The sequence below is a fragment of the Elephas maximus genome, chromosome 27 (genome assembly GCF_024166365.1).
Source record: "Elephas maximus indicus isolate mEleMax1 chromosome 27, mEleMax1 primary haplotype, whole genome shotgun sequence".
Classification (NCBI taxonomy): domain Eukaryota; kingdom Metazoa; phylum Chordata; class Mammalia; order Proboscidea; family Elephantidae; genus Elephas; species Elephas maximus.
Genome location: NC_064845.1, coordinates 15,555,719 through 15,574,696, shown reverse-complemented (window position 1 = coordinate 15,574,696; position 18,978 = coordinate 15,555,719). Strand labels below are relative to the sequence as shown.

The 18,978-nt window shown below is 42.7% G+C and overlaps 1 protein-coding gene across 17 annotated transcripts in view; it reads right to left on the bottom strand.

Annotated features, from left to right (window-relative positions):
* THRB (thyroid hormone receptor beta) overlaps positions 1-18,978 on the bottom strand; it is a 415,197-nt gene that overhangs the window by 17,503 nt on the left and 378,716 nt on the right. For all 17 annotated transcript variants that reach the window (XM_049871031.1, XM_049871028.1, XM_049871023.1 and 14 more), the window contains 3 exons: positions 16,038-16,185; positions 12,568-12,773; positions 1,321-1,467 (listed from right to left, as the gene is read on the bottom strand). In XM_049871031.1, the coding sequence (XP_049726988.1) occupies positions 1,321-1,467; positions 12,568-12,773; positions 16,038-16,185 (501 nt within the window). The remainder of the gene's footprint in view (positions 1-1,320; positions 1,468-12,567; positions 12,774-16,037; positions 16,186-18,978) is intronic.

Sequence of the window (18,978 nt, the reverse complement as noted above, 5' to 3'; positions counted from 1 at the left end):
CCACTGCTCTGTCCTCCTGGATATGGTGTTTGCGGAGGCTCAGAAATAGGCAATGGGAAGTGTTCCATCAGTGTCTGGGGGCTCTCTGATTCCAGCTGGGCTCTGTTTATTATAAACTCAAAGACACAAATGAGCTAGGAAGCAAAGACAGGAGTCATTCCAGGTGAGGAAACTCAGTGTCATTCTAGGTGAGACTAGAATCACTTAGCCCTTGGTAGCTTGTGTAAGAGGCTCTCAGCAGTGAGTGACCTTCTCATTTGGTATATTTCTGGGTCCCCTTGAAGGTGTGAAGAACAATAGGTTGGAACCTCATGAGGTTTATCAAAGGGAAAAATTCTCCAGAAAACATAATTGGCCCCACTTGATTCAAAAAAAGGAAGATTAGGGCAGAATGATAACGTAAAAGATGAAATAATAGTAGTATTATCAGCTAAAATTTATGGAATACTTTTTATGACTCAAGCACTGTGCCAAGCACTTTATATATATTATGCCATTTTAATTCTCCCAACAGCCTTACAGGTAGGTACAATTATGATTCCCATTTTAAAGATGAGATAACTGAGGTTTGAAGACATTGAATCACTTGTCTGAGCTACTAAGTCACAGAGCTAGGATTCTTGTCCATGCAACTAACTGCATAGCCCATGTCCTTAGCTACCACACAGTAGGGCTGCCCAAGTTAGAGATGAAGTATCCCAAAGGGAAAGTGCATAAACTCTGTTGTATGAAGGCTTTCCTAAAGATGGGACAAGAAAGGGCGAGCTTATAAGAAAAAAGATTTAAGGAGAACGTTGCTCTGTGGGTGCCATTTAACTTATTCTTGAGGATTAAAAATGACCACATGGCCATCTTGCCAGGATAAAGAAAGCAGTGTTTTGTAGTTGAAAGACTATGGCTCAAACCATGGCGCCATATTTGGAAAAGTTAATTGAATCTCTCTGATCTTAATTTTCCCCATCTGTAAAATGGGCTTAATAGCTACCTGCAGATCTGTTTTAAGAATTGGATTTAATGTGGGTAACATGGAGCCTGGTAGCTAGGGCACAGTAGATTATTTCTACCATTATCTCCCTGTGCCTGGAGTTAGGTGGATGGATGCATCTCGATCGAACTCACGTGGACAGCTAATGAATGATGACTGAAGAGAGAAGATGGGAAAATAAAAATTAAATAGAGTGCATTTTCATTTTGTACTGACACTGCTCTCATATGACTAAATCCCTACTAATTAATATTAAATTATAAATAATACCCAATATTCCTGGAAACTGGTGGAGCTATAATGAAAAATAATGCAGAAGGAAAAACAATTCTTACCTCACAAAACATAGGCAACTTTTTGGCAAAATCCACCACTCTGGTAATTGCTGGTGTGATGATTTTTGTAAAATGGCTGAAGGCTTCCAAGTCAACCTTTCCACCTTCTGGGGCATTTACTATTGGTGCTTGTCCAATATCTTCGGGCTAAGGAGGAGAAATAAGAAAGATTTAAACAAAGACTTGAAGGGATCTTTATTTTTTATAGTTCTCATGTGGCAGCACATGTCTTATGAGTTGATACACTATAGAGTTCTCATATCATTTATTTCTCCAAGCAGAGATATATGTCATGGCTCTTGCTTTAACAGGCTCCCAGTGATAATGCTCAAAGGATTGCTGGCGAGAGAGAGAGAGACAGAGGCAGAGAGAACAGGAATTTGGGTTCAGCTTCTGAATGCAGAAATGAGGGGAACTAACGCCAGGCGACATCAATTCTAGGGGCTCTGGGATGGTATTTCCAGAGCCCTGCCCATTTTGGTGTGTGTCTGAATAGACTCTCTGGCAATGGGTTTGAGTTTTGGTAATACGCCCCTTGCTTGCCTCTCCAACTGTCTTTCAGGAAGTTGTGAATGTGATCAAAGGCATCAGAGTCACTTGGGTCCAGCTTTGCTTAGAGCCATAGGGTGTGAAGGGTGTGAAGGGTGTGAAGGGTGGGGCGGGTGGGAGGGGGCAGAAGTGACACTGAGTAGGCCAAGCAAGGCTGAATTCTTCACTTGCTGAGCAGTAAGGACGCTGCCTGTGACAAGACTTTGGTCTAACACTAAAACAAAATAAACAACACCAAACCTGTTGCCATCAAGTTGATTCCAACTCATAGCAACCTCATAGGACAGAGTAGAACTCCCCCATAGGGTTTCCCAGGAGCAACTGGTGGATTCGAACTGCCAACCTCTGGTCAGCGGCCAGACTCAACCACTGCACTACCAGGGCTCCTTGGTCTAACATATTAGTTCCTGAGTGTCACTGTGTGTCAGATTCATCTGGGTTTCTGATTCAGCAGGTCTGGGCGGAGCCTAAATGGGTGCATTGCTAACAAGTTCCCAGGCGATGCTGACTCCGCTGGTCCTGGATCACACACTTGGAGAACCACTGGCCCAACACAGCAGCCAAATCCAGCTCAGAGCAATTCAGTTATGTTGTTTCGTCTCACATTTCCCCAGTTAGTCTCCGTATCTAATTTTTAGCAGGAGGAAAAGCAAAAGATGATTCTTTGTTGTCAGCTTGCGGGGTCCACAGGAGCAGCCCAGGCCCCCAAGGGCGGGGTAAGAGCTGTGATTATGGCCTCAGGGGAGGACTTTTAAACAGGTTACCTAACAGACTCTGGCAGCATTTACCTTTTTTGGATTACCCAGCAGGTTTTTCTCTTTACTTTTTATTTCGTCTTACTTTATTTTTATTGTTTGTTTTAGTAGCAGTGAGAAATGGGAAAGACACTTGGTGTCTGATATGTTTTTAAAATAAGTGAGGATGTTTTAGGCCAACAGCTGGCAAGACAAGTCCATGGAAGGCCACTGTTCTGCTGGGTTTCCAGATGCAGATGGAATTGATGGAATAATCAATTAATAATAAAAATTAACAATAACCTCCTCTATCTCCCAGTCTTTCTCCCTCACAGATTGAACTAAGGGGAAAAGGTACATCGGTTCCTTTGGGTATCTCTGCTCTCTGATAGAAGGAGCCCCGGTGGTGCAAATGCTTTGTGATTGGCTGCTAACCTTAAGGTTGGTGGTTCAAACCCACCCAGCAATTCCGTGGAAGAAAGACCTGGTGATCTGCTTCCATAAAGAGTATGGCCTAGAAAACCCTATGGGGAAGTTCTACTCTGTAACACATGGGGTCGCCATGAATCAGAATTGACCCTTACGGCAACAGATTTGGTTTTTATTTTTTGCTCCCTGATAGGAACTGTACTTACTATGCTTGTCCTTCAGAACCCCTGTTGGTTCTTTATAATAGTTTCTTGCCCCTGAAAATGAGGCTCATCTTACCTGCTTTGTCCACTTTATAGCTCTGTTATGATGCTAAACTGATAAAACGAATGCGAGCGCATGTTTAAAAGGGTCGGGTGTTATATCCACCATTCATCTGTCAGTTTGTCATACCGTGATGGCTTGCATGTTGCTGTGATGCTGGAAGGTATGCTACCAGTATGCCAAATGCCAGCAGGGTCACCCATGGTGGACAGGTGTCAACAGAGCTTCCACATTCAGACAGACTAGGAAGAAAGGCCTGGCAATCTGCTTCCAAAAATTAGCCAATAAAAACCCCATGGATTACAAGAGAATACTGCCTGATATTGTGCTGGAAGGCACTCAAAATACATACTGGCTGCAACAGTGGACTTGAGCATGTCAGTGATCATGAAAATGCTGCAAGATTGGGCTAAGTTTCATTCTCTTGTACGTGGGGTTGCCATGAGTTGGGGCTGACTCACTGGCAGCTAGCAACAACGATGTGGTGTTATACACACATGCACATGTATGTAGGTTAAATTTTTCTTAGAAATAAAAATATTTTAATTAACATGCCTTTGGCCTGGTTGAACCCAAACATCTCCTCGTTGAATACCAATAGATCTAATTTGATTGTATTTAAATGGTATTCAGTGTCCCGTGAAATGTCAATAGGTGTTAAAAAAAAAAAAAATTTTTTTTTTTTAGAGACTTATAAAGTAGACTGGTGTTCCTTAACTCCGGGGGTGTGTGGGATATTTGAATCACCACCTGCGACATCTCTAAAATATTTGAAAAAAACAAGGGAAATTATGCAAGGAAATAGGGCAATTTAAATTAAATTTAAACCCCCAAATGTAACAACTTCACAAGTCTTTCTTTTGAAAAATAAATACCAGGCTAGAAAAAGTATTTACTTTTAAGCCTCTGGATATTTAATGACAAATACAATTGCTGTAAGTAAAAGCCCCCTATTCTATATCATGGAATAGTGGTAAAGCGCTACGGCTGCTAACCAAAAGGTCGGCAGTTCGAATCCACCAGCAGCTCCTTGGAAACTCTATGGGGCAGTTCTACTCTGTCCTACAGGGTTGCTAAGAGTTGGAATAGACTTGATGGCAACGCATTTGGTTTTTTGGTTACTCTATATCATTAGTATTTATTACATAATGGATCTCAGATGCTAGAAAACACAAATTTTATGCATATATATATATATATGCATAAAATTATATATATATATATATAACTTAAAAATCCCCAAACTTATTGTTGTCAAGTGGATTCCAACTCATAACAACCCTAAAGGACAGAGTGGAACTGCCCCATAGGGTTTCCAAGGAGTGCCTGGTGGATTCGAACCGACCTTTTGGTTAGCAGCTGTACCTCTTAACCACCACACCACTAGAGGTTCCACACACATATGCAGTGACCTGAGTTAACATCAAATATAAGAAATTAAGGTTGGGCAATGTAACCTTATTTGCAGCTTCCTCAAAGATTTTCACCTACAAGGACAATGTAACATTTTAAAAGATATTTGGAAGATGTTAAAAAGTAAAAAGGATACAAATGTTTGATGTCAATTAAATCTCTTAAATACCTTATTACAGCTGATAGCTTTGTAATCCCCTAGATGGTATATGTTTGCTCATATACACACATGTGTTTGTGCAAACAGGATCAAGCTCCGAACCCGCAATAAGTCTCTGGCTTGTAGATTAACAAGTGTAGACCTGTGGGAAAGTCTGCTTTTTGCTTCCGTGGCCTTCACTTGCTCATGGTGGGACTTCTGACTGATTCTGACTTCCCTTCTCCCCCCTCTTGCCTGTCCTAAATGGGTGGCCTGAGCCAGCCCAGCTGATCTCCTCAGGTCTCCCCCCAGCCTGCTTTGCACTTTTCCATTTCACTGCTGCCTTCTCTTCTCCTCTCCCCAAAGTCCCCACTTCCACATCTCATCTCTTTGCATTCTGAATCCCACCTATTCTTTAAGACCCAACTCAAATTCTGTCTTTTCCTTCAAGCCTTCCCAGATGACCTATGTTTGAAATGATGTCTACCTCATCTGCATATTCATGGCTACCCATGTGTATCACTCATCTGGCTATTATCACAATCATTTTTTATTATAGTTATATGGGTACACCTCTGAGATATGAACTTCTGGAGAGGAGAAGAGTAAGCCTTAAGTAACTTTGGCTACTGTGTACAAGAAATTGGGCCAAGTTGGTGGAAAATAGAACTTGTGTTGGTTGAGTGAGTGAATACATGTATTTTTATGCATGTTTATACCTTTATGCAACCAATATTTATTGAGTAACTACTATGGGCCAGGCCTATTTCTAGAAGGTGAGGTTACGGCAGTGGTCTGTCCATCCTCAAAGAACTTCCGTTATCAGTGAGGGAAGGCAGACAATAAATAAGAAGAATACATTCACAGAATTATTTCAGTTTGTGGTAAGTCTGGAGGTGATGTGAGGGTACATGGAGATGAGGAGATGGGGTGGACAGTCAAGGCCCCTTTGAGCAAGGACATATGTGCTTAGAGTTGAATGTCATGGAGGCAGCCTTCCATAGAGCCAGAGGAAGAACATTTAGGCAGAAGGCAAAGCCAATGCAAAGCCTAGAGGCTGGACAGGAGGCCCCTGTGGTTAGTTCTCAGAGCCATGGTGGTGCAGTGGTTAGGAGCTCAGCTGTAACCAAAAGGCTGGCAGTTCAAATCCACCAGCCACTCCTTGGAAACCCTATGGGGCAGTTCTACTCTGTCCTATAGGGTTGTTACGAGTTGGAATGTTTTTTTTTTGTTGTTGTTGTTGGCTAGTTCTCAGTGATGATGTGAGATGAAGGATCGGAGACAGGCCAGGGTCCCCTAATCCTGGGACTTGTAGGCCACGGAGAGGAGGTGGTCTTATTCTAAAATCAATGGGACGTCCACTGAAGCACTTTAAACAGGAGAGCAGCAAGGTGAGATTTATGACTTCGGTGTGCGAAAGGGGTGTGGAGAGCCACAGGAAGAAACAGGCAGGCTGCAGCAGTAGTTTGGGCACGAGGTAAAGTGGGCTGGACTTCCCGGGTGGCAGTGGAGACGGAGAGGAAGAATTCAAGGCCTATAGTGGAGGCTGAAGACAAGGATTTCCAGTGGACTGGACATGGGGGTGGGGGACAGTAAAGAACCTATAGTGGCTCATCTGGGGTAGAGGGGTGTGAAAAGAGAGATTCCGGTGTGTGAACAGGTGTGCATCACCCCGGGCACTGGGGGAGCTTGGTGTTACACGAATCACAACTACCTGGCTTTCTGCTTTGACTGTTCCATCAATATTGCTCAAGGTGAGTGGGAAATGTTGCCAGATGACCTCTTTGAGAGTGGCTGGCTCAGAGATAAGGACTAGGCTTGAACAAGGCTGCTGTTTGGCATAGGCGAAGTGGGTGGGGCCAAATGGGGGTGCCTCCCTGTGTCTGCTTACACATAGGGCGTCTCCTTGCACCTTTGCAAAGATGGGCCATAAGACCCAGGTAGATAGTGAGTTAACGCCTTGGGCCTTTGGGCATAACTCAGGTCCACCCTTTTGCCACGGTAAGCAGGGATAAGATGATGAGGGTGGTGGTGGTAGTATATGTAGAAACCACTGACGTGGCTGTTAACGACATGCCAAGCACTGTTAGGCCTCTTGTATCTATCGCTTTTATAGCATCCAGTAAGGACATAAGAAAATTAAGCCTTAGAGAGGTAAAATAACTCACCAAACGTCACACAATTAAGAAGCCACAGAGGCAGACATTGAATCCAGGCTCTCTGGTTCCAATGGTGGTACACATAACCACTTCTACCTGCCTTCTTCTGATGTGATTGTAATAATTTTGGCTGTTGGGTGCGTCCTTGACTTCTGCTTGCCCTATGACCTGTCCACACAGTGCACACATAGCCAAATCACACATGCTGCCTGACCCTCTGCTTATCTGCCTTCTCTGAGGCTACTCCAAACGTGAATGTGTGAAATTCAACTGTAGCTCTTCCAGGGGAAGAGTAGGGCAGGTCGGCCTAGCTCTAAAGGTCACGTTTTATACTTGGATGTAAAATCCATCTAAAGCCACACCTTTGCATGTGAACTAAGGGAGCGAAATAATAACACTTGGCCAACAGACAATCTTGTTGCTGGTATGGGATCTGGGCCAAACCCAAGGTCTCATCACCGCTGGGAGGTATAGAAGTGAGTCCCCTTGGTGGAGAGACACTACTTTCCATTGCTTGTCATCAGAGGCTCAGCCCAGATTAACTTTTCATCATCACTGTCACCATCACGCATGATGTGTTGGTGGCTAAACTGGGCATTTCTGTACCAATAAAGATTTGAGCAAATTGGAGAAAATAGTAAATGCTGTGATTGAAATGCTTCTGGAAGCAGTTCTAAAGAGTGGCTTTGGATTTATTATGAAAGTCTGCATGGCTTTTGGGAAAGTTTCTCATTTGTCAATCACTCTAATTTCTTCAGACCCAAAGATAGATTTGACACCCAGGTAAAACCACTAGTCTCTATTTCTGACTTGGGTTCTGCTCTTACGGTGAAAAATGATGAAGGAGCTCTCTTTGGAGAATAAGCTCCTTATCCATTCCAGATAAATGAATACTTCCAGCTTCTATGACAATGTATACTTTTAATTCCTTATGAGGTATTATAAACTACTGTTAATATGTTAACCCAAAGTAACCAAAAAGCAAAAACCCATTGCCATTGAGTCAATTCTGACTTGTAAACAACCCTATAAGACACAATAGAACTGCCCCATAGTGTTTCCAAGGAGCAGCTGGTGGATTCAAACTGCCAGCCTTTTGGTTAGCCACAGAGCTCTTAACCATTATGCCACCAGGGCTCCCTTAATAAATCAGAAAAAACAAAAAACCCAAACCCGTTGCTGTTGAGTTGGTTCCGATTCATAGTGTCTCTATAGGACAGAGTAGAACTGCCCCAGAGAGTTTCCAAGGATCACCTGGTAGATTCGAACGGCTGACCTTTTGGTTAGCAGCCGTAGCTCCTAACCACTATGCCACCAGGGTTTCCAGGGCACCATTAATAGGCCTCCCCGAATTCTTTTTCAGAACAAGAGGGGATCTCGACACCTAAAAATAAATAACATGCATGTCAATGTTGTAAGCAAAAAAGGGGTATCGGCCAGATAAAACAAACGAACAAATAACAACAACAAAAACCAAACCTGTTGCTGTTGGTTTGGACTCACAGCACAAATCATAACGTGTAGAGACCTATTCAGTAATGAAAATCTTTCAATACCTGGATACCGTTTAGCAAGGCAGTCTTATACCTCTGGATTCTTAATATCCTTGCAGGAATAATTCCCCACTGAAAAAGTAAAATTTTCATCCTGATCATAAATACTTAATTGGTGTCACCCTTCTGTAAAGGCTGTGTGTCAGTATGTAAATTGGCTGAGACAACAGGGATTAACTGTACTATTTCAGGGGATGGGCTCGCGGAGTTGTATGCTCAGTTTAACAAATATTTACTGAGTTCTCTGGTTATCTACTTCTGTGTAACAAACCACCCCAAAACTTAGTGACTTAGAACAATTTTTTATTATCTCTCGGAGCTCTGGGGATTAATGGGTTCAAGCGAGTGGTTCTCATTTGGGGTCTCTCCTGCAGCTGCTATCAAATGGCAATTGAGTCTGGGATCATCTGAAGGCTTCTTTATTCGCATTCTGGTGCCTGGGTTGGTTGGCAATTTCTCTTTCGACATTGCCTTGTCACAGGGCTACCTTGGGCTTCCTCATAGCATAGCCATCTCAGAGTAGCTGGACTTTTAAAAAATTGTTTTATTTTTATGGCAGTTGGCCTCCCTCAGGGAGATCAGGTAGCTTCCCCCTCCAAAAGACCCAGGTGGAAGCTACAAGGCTTCTTATAACCCAGCCTTAAAAGTCACTCAAGCACTCTTTCCCCCAATACCCGTGGTTTATAGGAATCACAAGCCAGGCCAGATTCAAGGGGATAGAGGAACAGGCTCTCCCTCTCGATGGGAGAAAATTGGTGCGTATACAGGAGGAAAGAATTTGATGGTGACAATCATGAAGACAAGCTACCACAAGTTTCCACATATGGGATAGATACCGAGGTGACAATGGTGAATGGAACATGGTCCTTCCTCCATGGAGCTGCAGACATGAGTCCAGGCACAGATGGGGACTGGGTGATAGAAATGAAGTTCATTGTAGAGGCAGATGGGACAGTGGAGGCATTTTGGTCTCCTCCACAGACTTCTAAGAAAAAATGGCCTGGAGAAGCAGTTATTCATATTTGGATCGAGAGTGAGAATTTCTTGAACAAATCAAGGGTCTATAAAATATACATTTAATTTCAGTTCCACGGGGGAGGAGAGCAGGGATTGGCAGGTAAATAGCTGCTCTGTAAATATCAGCTTCCAGGAGAAAGGTCTCTTGTGAATGGATAACCTCATGACCCTGAGAAAAATGGCGACAAACCATTCTGTACTATGACTTCTTTGGTTCTTCCTACAGTTGATCAGACCAATGAAAATCATTAGAAGCCTTGGGGTTAAAGGTGTGGACCTCAAGGCTGTTTCTAATGACTAGATACTGTGCAATGTTTGCTGAAGAGACCATGAAGTATGAAGAGGTTTCGTTATGTTTTGCCTTACAGAATCCATTTCTCAGCTTTAGGGCTCAGCTCGAACGTCACCTCCTCAGAGAGGCCTTCCCTGACCACCCTGTTTAGAGAAGTGACGTCTCTCTCCTACCCTCAATTCACAGTTCTGTCCCATAACACTCATTATTCCCTTCACTGTAAACTACTACCTACATTTATCTTGATCATCCATCCCTTATTGTCTTCTACTGCCAGAATGTAAGCTCCAGGGACCATGGCTGAATTGTTCACTTCCTTTTTTTTTTTTTTAGCACAGAGTAGCTGTTGAATAAATGTTTTTTAAATAAAAGAACAAATCTTTAGAGTCTGGGCAGAAGCACCGTAGTGGCCATGGAAACTGGTTTTGTTAACACTAGTATCCATTCTTTTGGGGAGAGCAAAGAAAATCAAAGTGTAACATTCCCTAGGAGGAGTCCAGGATGTGCCCGGAATCTTCCACCTTCCGCGGAATTCAGCTTGGTCACTAATGGGAAATCAGAGAGCAGTGCCAGGACGGGACGTGGTTTCCACAATGTCTGTTTATGGCTGACGCTTTTGGGGAAAGGACAGCCTTAGCCTTGGGGTTAGGAAGGATTCTTATCTCGCTGTACCAAAAATATATTGGGTTACAACTGCTGTATCCAGAATGATTGTTTTTCAGTTTCCCGGCAGATATTCCAGGGTGGGAGACCCTAAAAGGCTGCCCCTCTCACCAAAATAGCTTGTGTCTCATGGAGGGAGGCATTTTGGGTTTGTACAGGTGGTGAATTTGCATAGTGTAGGGGTTAAGAGGAAACCCTGGTGGTGTAGTGGTTAAGTGTTACGGCTGCTAACCAAAAGGTTGGCAGTTCGAATCCACCAGGCGCTCCTTGGAAACTCTATGGAGAGCTCTACTGTGTCTTATAGGGTCACTATGAGTTGGAATTGACTCGAGGGCAATGGGTTTGATTTTTTGGTTTTTAGTGGTTAAGAGCACAGAACTTGGAGCTGGGCTGCCCCCCCCCACCATTAACTGGCTCCAGGAGCTTGGGCAAGTTGACTTAACTTCTCTGCCTCATTCCCTTATCTATAAATTGGAAATATTAACAGCATCTACCTACAGGGTTAGTATAGGGAGCAAGTATATGTAAAGCACTTTGAATAGTACCTGGCACATGGTAATGGCCATATAAGTGTCTGCTGACATCATTGTTAGAGAAGGCCATCCACAAAGTGGGTCAGAATCCACTTCATTGTGATAGTGAAAAAAGTTTTTTGCGAGCAGGTGGATTATGGGTAAAATCCCCTCTCCCCAAAATTTCCTTTAAGGTTGTTGTTATGTGTCTTTAACAACTGAAAAAAACTATCCTTTACGATGTCGATGTTGAGTTACAAAGATAATAATACTACCGTATCCGGAAACCCTGGTGGCGTAGTGGTTAAGTTTTACAGCTGCTAACCAAGAGGTTGGCAGTTCAAATCTGCCAGGCACTCCTTGGACACTCTATGGGGCAGTTCTACTCTGTCCTATAGGGTCACTATGAGTCGGAATCTACTCGACGACAGTGGGTTTGGGTTTTTTAGTATCCTCTTGTTCTGATGGGGAGTGTCATGGATTGAATTCTGTCCCCCCCTAAAAGTGTGTGTATCAATTTGGCCAGGCCATCATTCCTGGTATTGTGTGATTTTCCTAAATGTTGTAAATCCTGCCTCTATGATGTTAATGAGGGAGGATGGGCAGCAGTTATGTTAGTGAAGCAGGACTCTATCTACAAGATTAGATTGTGTCTTGAGAGACATAAGCGAGAGGTGAGCAGAGAGACAGGGGACTTCATACCACCAAGAAAGCAGTGCCAGGAGCAGAGCACATCCTTTGGACCCGGGGTCCCTGCGCAGAAAGGCTCCTAGCCTGGGGGAAGGTTGATGAGAAGGCCGACAGGGAGAGAAAGCCTTCCCCTAGGGCTGACACCCTGAATTTGGACTTTTAGCCTACTTGACTGTGAGAAAATAACTTCTCTTTGTTAAAGCCATCCACTTGTGGTATTTCTGTTATAGCAGCACTAGATAACTAAGATAGGGTGGTACTCTAACGTAACCTACAGATATAAATGGACCCAGAGAATATCTGATGTGAGGGCTCCCTGAACCCACATTCATTTAGTTTAAGCCAAAAAAAAAAAAAAAAATTTTTTTTTTATTGTCCTATTGACATAAAGATACATTTGAGGACACTTCATTTTAGGAATTGTTTTAAAGGGGATATTTATGAGGGAGTTTGGGAGAATAAGTGTGAGTATACTTGGCAACTGAGGGAAGAAATGGGTATTAAAAAGGAAAAGTTGGCAGATAAAGAATGTCACTAATTAGCTCTTTCAGAGCTGGCCTTGTAAAGAGCAAAAGCACATTGAGTTCATGTTGCCCACGAAATTGCTTAAGAATTCAATCAATCAGGTAGGAGAGGAAGTGGCCTTTGTTCTCATAAAGAGCTGGCTTCAAATCCTGGCTCTGCAAGTTACTTGTTCTCTCAGACCCTCAGTTTCCTTCTCCATAAAATAGGAGCAGTAATCCCAGCAACCCAGGATTGTTATGAGGACTAAGGGATTGAGTTAGATAATGCCCGGCGTGCAGCCAACATTCAGCTGTGCGAAGAAGTCTTACCAGGAATTTTCGCTTCTGTTTCCAGTGGCTGCCTTGGGCATTGGTGGCCACGTGGGCTTCGGTGACTGTTTTGATGAGCTCCCATTCCTCGTCCGTGGGTTCTGGTTTTTGCCCCATGGATTTCTGCAGCTCTTCCCGCCGCCTCTTCTCCCGGTTCTCCTCTATCAGTTTCCTCTTTGCCAGTCGCTTGCTGTCATCCAGCACCACTGGGAGGGGGAGAAGTGTGAGACAAAACACACAAATACTCCCCCTGCTTATGGAGCCTCAGGGGTGGGCCCACTGCAACACGGACGGCTCAGTGGGTCCTGCAGAGGTGGAACCACACTTGGACTTCGGTTGCCCTTGACCAGCTATTTCCCAACATGGAGCCCTGGTATTGAATTCTCAAGGTCTAGCTAGTTTTTCAAAACAAAGCCCTGAGCAAACTTGGACATTGGGCCCCTCAACTTCAAAACAAGGTGACCCTAAATCAGAGGGAAGCAGAGAGAGGTAAAACCCAACACTACCCACAAGAGAACAGATGGATATGTCTAGTTAGTCATCTGAGTTCATGCTTAGGGATTCTGCTCCTCGCTTCCTTCCCCAAAATAACTCCCAGTAAGGAGAACTTTAGAGTTCCTGGGTGATGCAGATGGTTTACACGCTCAGCTGCTAACTGAAAGGTTGGAGGTTCGAGTCCACCCAGAGGCAAATCGGGTAGCCTGGCAATCAATTTCTGAAAAATTCACCATTGAAAACCCTATGGAGCACAATTCACTTTTGACACACGTGGGGTTGCCATGAGTTGGAGTCAATTCGATAGTAATTTTTTCCCCCCAAAAGAGAACGTCAAGTTAAAGAAAAGTTCTGATGTGATAAATGGAAGGCTCAGGATCCCCTCCTCTAAGGAAAAAGGACCTCAACTCTTCATGGCTCCCTTAAGGGTTAATAGGAATGTGACTGGGTCTATCAAAGGTCTCACAGCTACTCACTTTGAGTTTCTTTCTACCTAGTCAACCCTCAGTTGGGGGTCAAAGAGCCCAGGCTCTGGAATCTAGAAGGACTTGAGTTTGAGTCCTGACACTACCAAATTCTAACGGTGTGACATCTGGCAAGTTACTTAGGCTCTCTGAGCTTCTATTTATTCATGTATAAAATGAGAGCAATAATCCTCACTTCACAGGGTATTCAATGTGATAATGTATATGCTGTACCTGTTATGGAAACCCTGGTGGTGTAGTGGTTAAATGCTATGGCTGCTAACCAAGAGGTCGGCAGTTTGAATCAGCCAGGTGCTCGTTGGAAAATCTATGGTGCAGTTCTACTCCGTCCTATAGGGTCACTATGAGTCGGAATCGACTCGACGGCAGTGGGTTTGGTTTGGTGGGTTGGTACCTGTTATACCATAAGTGCTCAATAAATGCAGCCAGGACTTGTATCATTTATGCAAAAGGGAAATAAGAAGGGCAGGTAGCAAGAAACCTTCTGTGATTAATTTCCAACATAAACCATTTCACCGGACTCTTAATAACTATCAACGGAATGGAAAGGCTCATGTTTTATACCACAGGCTTGTAGTATTTTAGAACTGGAATGAACCTTAGCTATTATTTCGTCCAACTCCCTCATTTCACAGAGGAGGAAATTGCTCCAGAGAAGTTGTGACATGCCCCAGATCACACAGTAAATTCATGGCAGAGCCAAGGAAAGACCCAGAACTCCTGACTCAAGTTTTACCACCCCACCTGGAGTCATGATGTCCTAGGGCCATGTTCGGATGAAGATGTCACCCGGTAGGACAAGAAAAATAGTAGACATAGCAGGAAGAAGAGTATCAAGGTGCCCAGTTAATCCACAAAGAGAATGAAAACCCAGAAAGTCTAGATTTGACTGGATAGTCAAAGTCATGTGAGCATTTACAAATGTGGAAGATATGAAGAAGCTCTGATAAGTCATTCTGATTCATTTACTAAAGGGGAGTAGGAATGGATAATAGTACTCACTGCTCCCATTTTTCAAAAGGGTGCCAGCTGTTCTTGTACTTGACATGTATTATCTAATTTAATCCTGAAAACAACCCTATGGGGTAGGTTATAACTTCAGGGAATTCAGATAGTCACACAGCTAGGAGTGGCAGACCTGGGAGTTCAACGGAAGTTTTCTGATGACAAAACCTAAGCTCTTATAACCCCTTGCAAGTAAGTAAAGTGTACCCAATTGGATTAACACTCCAAATATTTTATCCTCAGAAACACGCATTTGTTCAACGTCTCAAGAAAATGACAAAATGGATATCCAATATTAACAGTTCGTTATAGGGTCATGGTCTCCTTTATATCCAAACATTTTTCACATAGCCTTATAAGCCCATTATATCTTATACGAGATATAAACAAAGAATGTATCAGTCAGAGGTGGGGATGAACTCATCTCTCAGCGTAGCACCCTAATACAACCCCTCCTCCTTCCTTAAGACTCCCATTCTGACTTTTTAAAATGGGAAAGCCAGAATATTCCACAGATTCTCTGTTCTAGTGGAGTATCCTATTTACCACACGAGAGTAAGCTACCACTATTTCCTCTTTTATGAGGAAAAATCTTCATTTCTCTTTCCCCCTTCCTCCTTCCTTCCTTCCTTTTCTTTTTTCCTTCCTTTCTTCTTTTTTAACTAAAAGTTGGAACCCCTCATTGATGTGTTAAAAATCCTTGCCAGTAGAAATCATTCATGTCTGACAAAAGGGTAGCCACACATTCTGAATGTCGCGATGATTATTTTTATTATTAGATTAATTAAAGTGACTGGTGTAAATCCCTTCACACAGTGTGGGGGAGAAGAGACCCCAAGGGTTAATCTCACCACCATATGCTATGGCACTTTGGAAACTGGGTAGGACTACTTCAGCTCAAATGTCTTTGTGGCTAAAAATACCACAAACAACCAACTGCAGGATGACTCACACACTAGCACTCAACTTCACATTCTTTAGAAGTTTCTGAATGCGATGTTTTCTGCCAAAAATGTCCATAAAATAGATTCCTGTCTCTGCTTTTGAAAAATATTAAGACTAGCCCATGAGGCTCTCACTGCACGAATGCTATGTGTAGAAATTATACCTTATCAAGGCGAATGGACAACACTGCCCATTTGTAATTTCTGACGCAGAGTGTTGCTAACTATTAGCCCCTGCAAACGTGACAGGGATAATTTCACTGCTTTCCCACACCCATCATCTGGACCTTGAGGATTAGGAGTTGGCAAAAGAGGGGAAGGAAAAGAGTTTTACAGGGTGAAAACCACCCAGCAACGGCTCCCACCTCCCTTGTGGGGCAAGGCTAGATGTGGGGAATGCGGGGTCTGTGGGAAAGCAAGATATCTCCCCTCTGCCCACACGAGCTGCTGCTTTCTTTTCTGCCAGGTTGATTTCTTTGAACCAAACCCTTCCCCAATCAACATTCCTTGAATAAGAAGCAAATGAAGAAGCTCTACTTACAATCTGTTGCCATGCCAACATAGATGCATTTTTTAAAGCGACATTCCTGGCACTGGTTTCTCGTAACTTTGTCTATGACACATTTTCCTTCATATTTACAGGAATAGGACGGATGGAGATTTTTCTGAATGGTTCTTCTAAAGAAACCCTATATGAAAAAGAAAGACCCAGGATACCAGTTTCATATTTTCTAGAAATAAATGTCTCCAGAATTCTGTGTCCACCTGAGAATGAGATGAATTGCTTTGGACCTCTAGCTCACATGGGACCCTGGTGGTGCAGTGCTGAACCAAAAGGTTGGCAGTTCAAATCCATCAGCTGCGCCCTGGAAACCTTACGGGGCAGTTCTACTCTGTCTATAGGGTCACCATAAGTGCAAATCGACTTGATGGTAACAGGTTTGTTTTTTTGGTTTAGCTCTACATATTGAAATATAGGAAACCCTGGTGGCACAGTGGTTAAGTGCTATGGCTGCTAACCAAGAGGTTGGCAGTTCAAATCTACCAGGTGCTCCTTGGAAACTCTATGAGGCAGTTCTGCTCCGTCCTACAGGGTTGCTATGAGTCAGAATCAACTCGATGGCAGTGAGTTTGGTTTGGTATTGAAATATAAGACATTGGACCAACGTGACTATGAAGAATTCTAAGTCTGTGCTGAAAGGATGTCATAAAACTAGAGATTCAATATCTTTTGGCATTTATCCCGGGAAAAGAGGCTCATGGGGGAATCTAATGCTTGCTTTTATTTTTTTCTAAACATCGAATAATAGAAATATATTACATTATTTCATTTCACAGAGTCCCATAATTATATTGCTAAGTTAAGCCATGAAGAACTTTGCTCCTTTACACTGGGAAATAAAAGAGGTGGACGCTTGTGACACTTTATAAATTAATGACTTAATAACTAAATGGATACATTAACTGTCTTTAGAGATTTAGTTCAGTTCTTGTTTTTGACCCTTGAAATGGCCGTGACCAGCTTAGACGGCCCTTCAAACAACACTGCTTTGGGGACTGGAAAATTCTAGGTTCTCTACCAAAGTTTTCCCTTAACTCATTGAAGGTGGCTTTTTCCTTTACAACATTCTTTTTTTTTTTTTAAAAAAAAATAGGGATTTTGTGTGTGAGTGTGTGTGTGTGCGTGTGTGAGCTAAAAAAAAAATAGGTATAAATCAAAACATATGCCATTTCAACATTTTTCACATGTACAGTTCAGTGACATTAATTACATTCATCATGTTATGCGACAATCATCATTAACACAATACTCTTTTTCTCCAGTGTACACTAGACATACATTTTACATGTTCAATATGCTTTTTCCTTTCTTAAGGCATTTTTAGACAGATGCGAGCACATGGTACAGGCCACCCTGGAGAGGGCTGGTAAAGGTTTCTGACGGCACTATTTGTTGCCAGCTTGGGAGACTTATACAACATTATTGATGGCGTGCTATGCTAGAATCTTTCTGGACATGGTCTTCGAGTTTTGGCAACTGTACTTCTGTATGGTAGGAATTAATAACGGCAGGGAGCATTTATGGTGAGTGCACCTTGCAAAGTGTTGTGGATATATTTCATACACTTCTCTCTTCCTCACAAACTTCTAAGATAGGTATTGTTAATATCTCTAGTGTAGGGGATAAAAAACTAAGCTTTAGAGAAGTTAAATCACTTGCCCCCAAAATCACATGGGAAGTACATGCTTGAACACAGCCTGGATCCAGGAAGTCAGGGTCCAAATCTTATTTACTTAACTATTTAAATGCTGTAAATGGAAGGGAACTTTACTGTATTATTTAAATGTTTAAGATAATTATAATATTATAAATAGTCACCTCCCACCTGCCCCTCAACAAACCTTTGTTTTATCTGCTTTTTGGTAGAGTAACAACGAAAAACAAGATTTAAAGGATACTCTATATTAAAGCTTGAAGGGGATCTCTAACTTTGGTAGATAAGATAGTGGAACTGAAATACCAGTTGACTTGATTAAGTCCAAATTTTGATATCCTGTTTGATTTTCCTTGGCCTTGATCATATACGTACACACAGTTGCATATTCCTCACTCAGATACACTTGAGAGCTCTTCCTTATAATGAAAAGATCAAAGGTAGGATTTTATATTGGGCAAAGCAGCATAAAATGGAAAATGCCAGCAATTACAGAGGTTAATGGACTGGATTTGGGGCATATGTGCGAATCCCTTATGGTTTCCACTGTTCAAGTTCTAGCAGACAACCTGTCAGATTATATTCGGGTTCTGCATACTTTAAAAACTTGAGTCTGTTCATTTGAATGATGTTGATATATTATTTTAAGATTAACGGAATCATGCATGGAGCAGCTGTTGGAGATGTTAGCAGTGTTTCCTGGGTTATGCAGGGTGGCCAAATCTTGCCAAAGCATGAATGTCAGGGCAGGCCACAAAAGTAAAAAAGAACCTTCCCTGTGAACGGTCCTCAACTTCCTCCACTGCCCTTTGTCCAATCCACCCTTCAAGGGTTATCTTTGCCTAGAGGGCAAAAGAAACCTAGAGATCCCTGGCAAGAAGAGGCATGTCACAGATGGAGAGTAGCTTACCTCCTTCTAGAGGAGGCAAAGTTTCCCTAATGGTGTAAATACCAAAGCCCAAGACATCCAATGAGAATGTTGCCTGTTGTGATAAAGATAGGAGATGTTTACTGTATCTAAAACTGGGGAGACTCTTACCTCACTCCTGTGCTAATGCTGACCCCTATTTCAGGGGTGGCGCATACTGAAGGGTCTAACCACCTGAAGGAGAGAGCACGCCAAGATGCAAGGATAACTAACACGCATTATTCCAAAATGGTTCATACTTTTTGATAGCATGAATTATGTTAAGTAATTTATACTTTGCTTATTTCTAATAAAGAGTTGAGATGGCTACCTCTGCTATTCATAGCACCATGTTTACA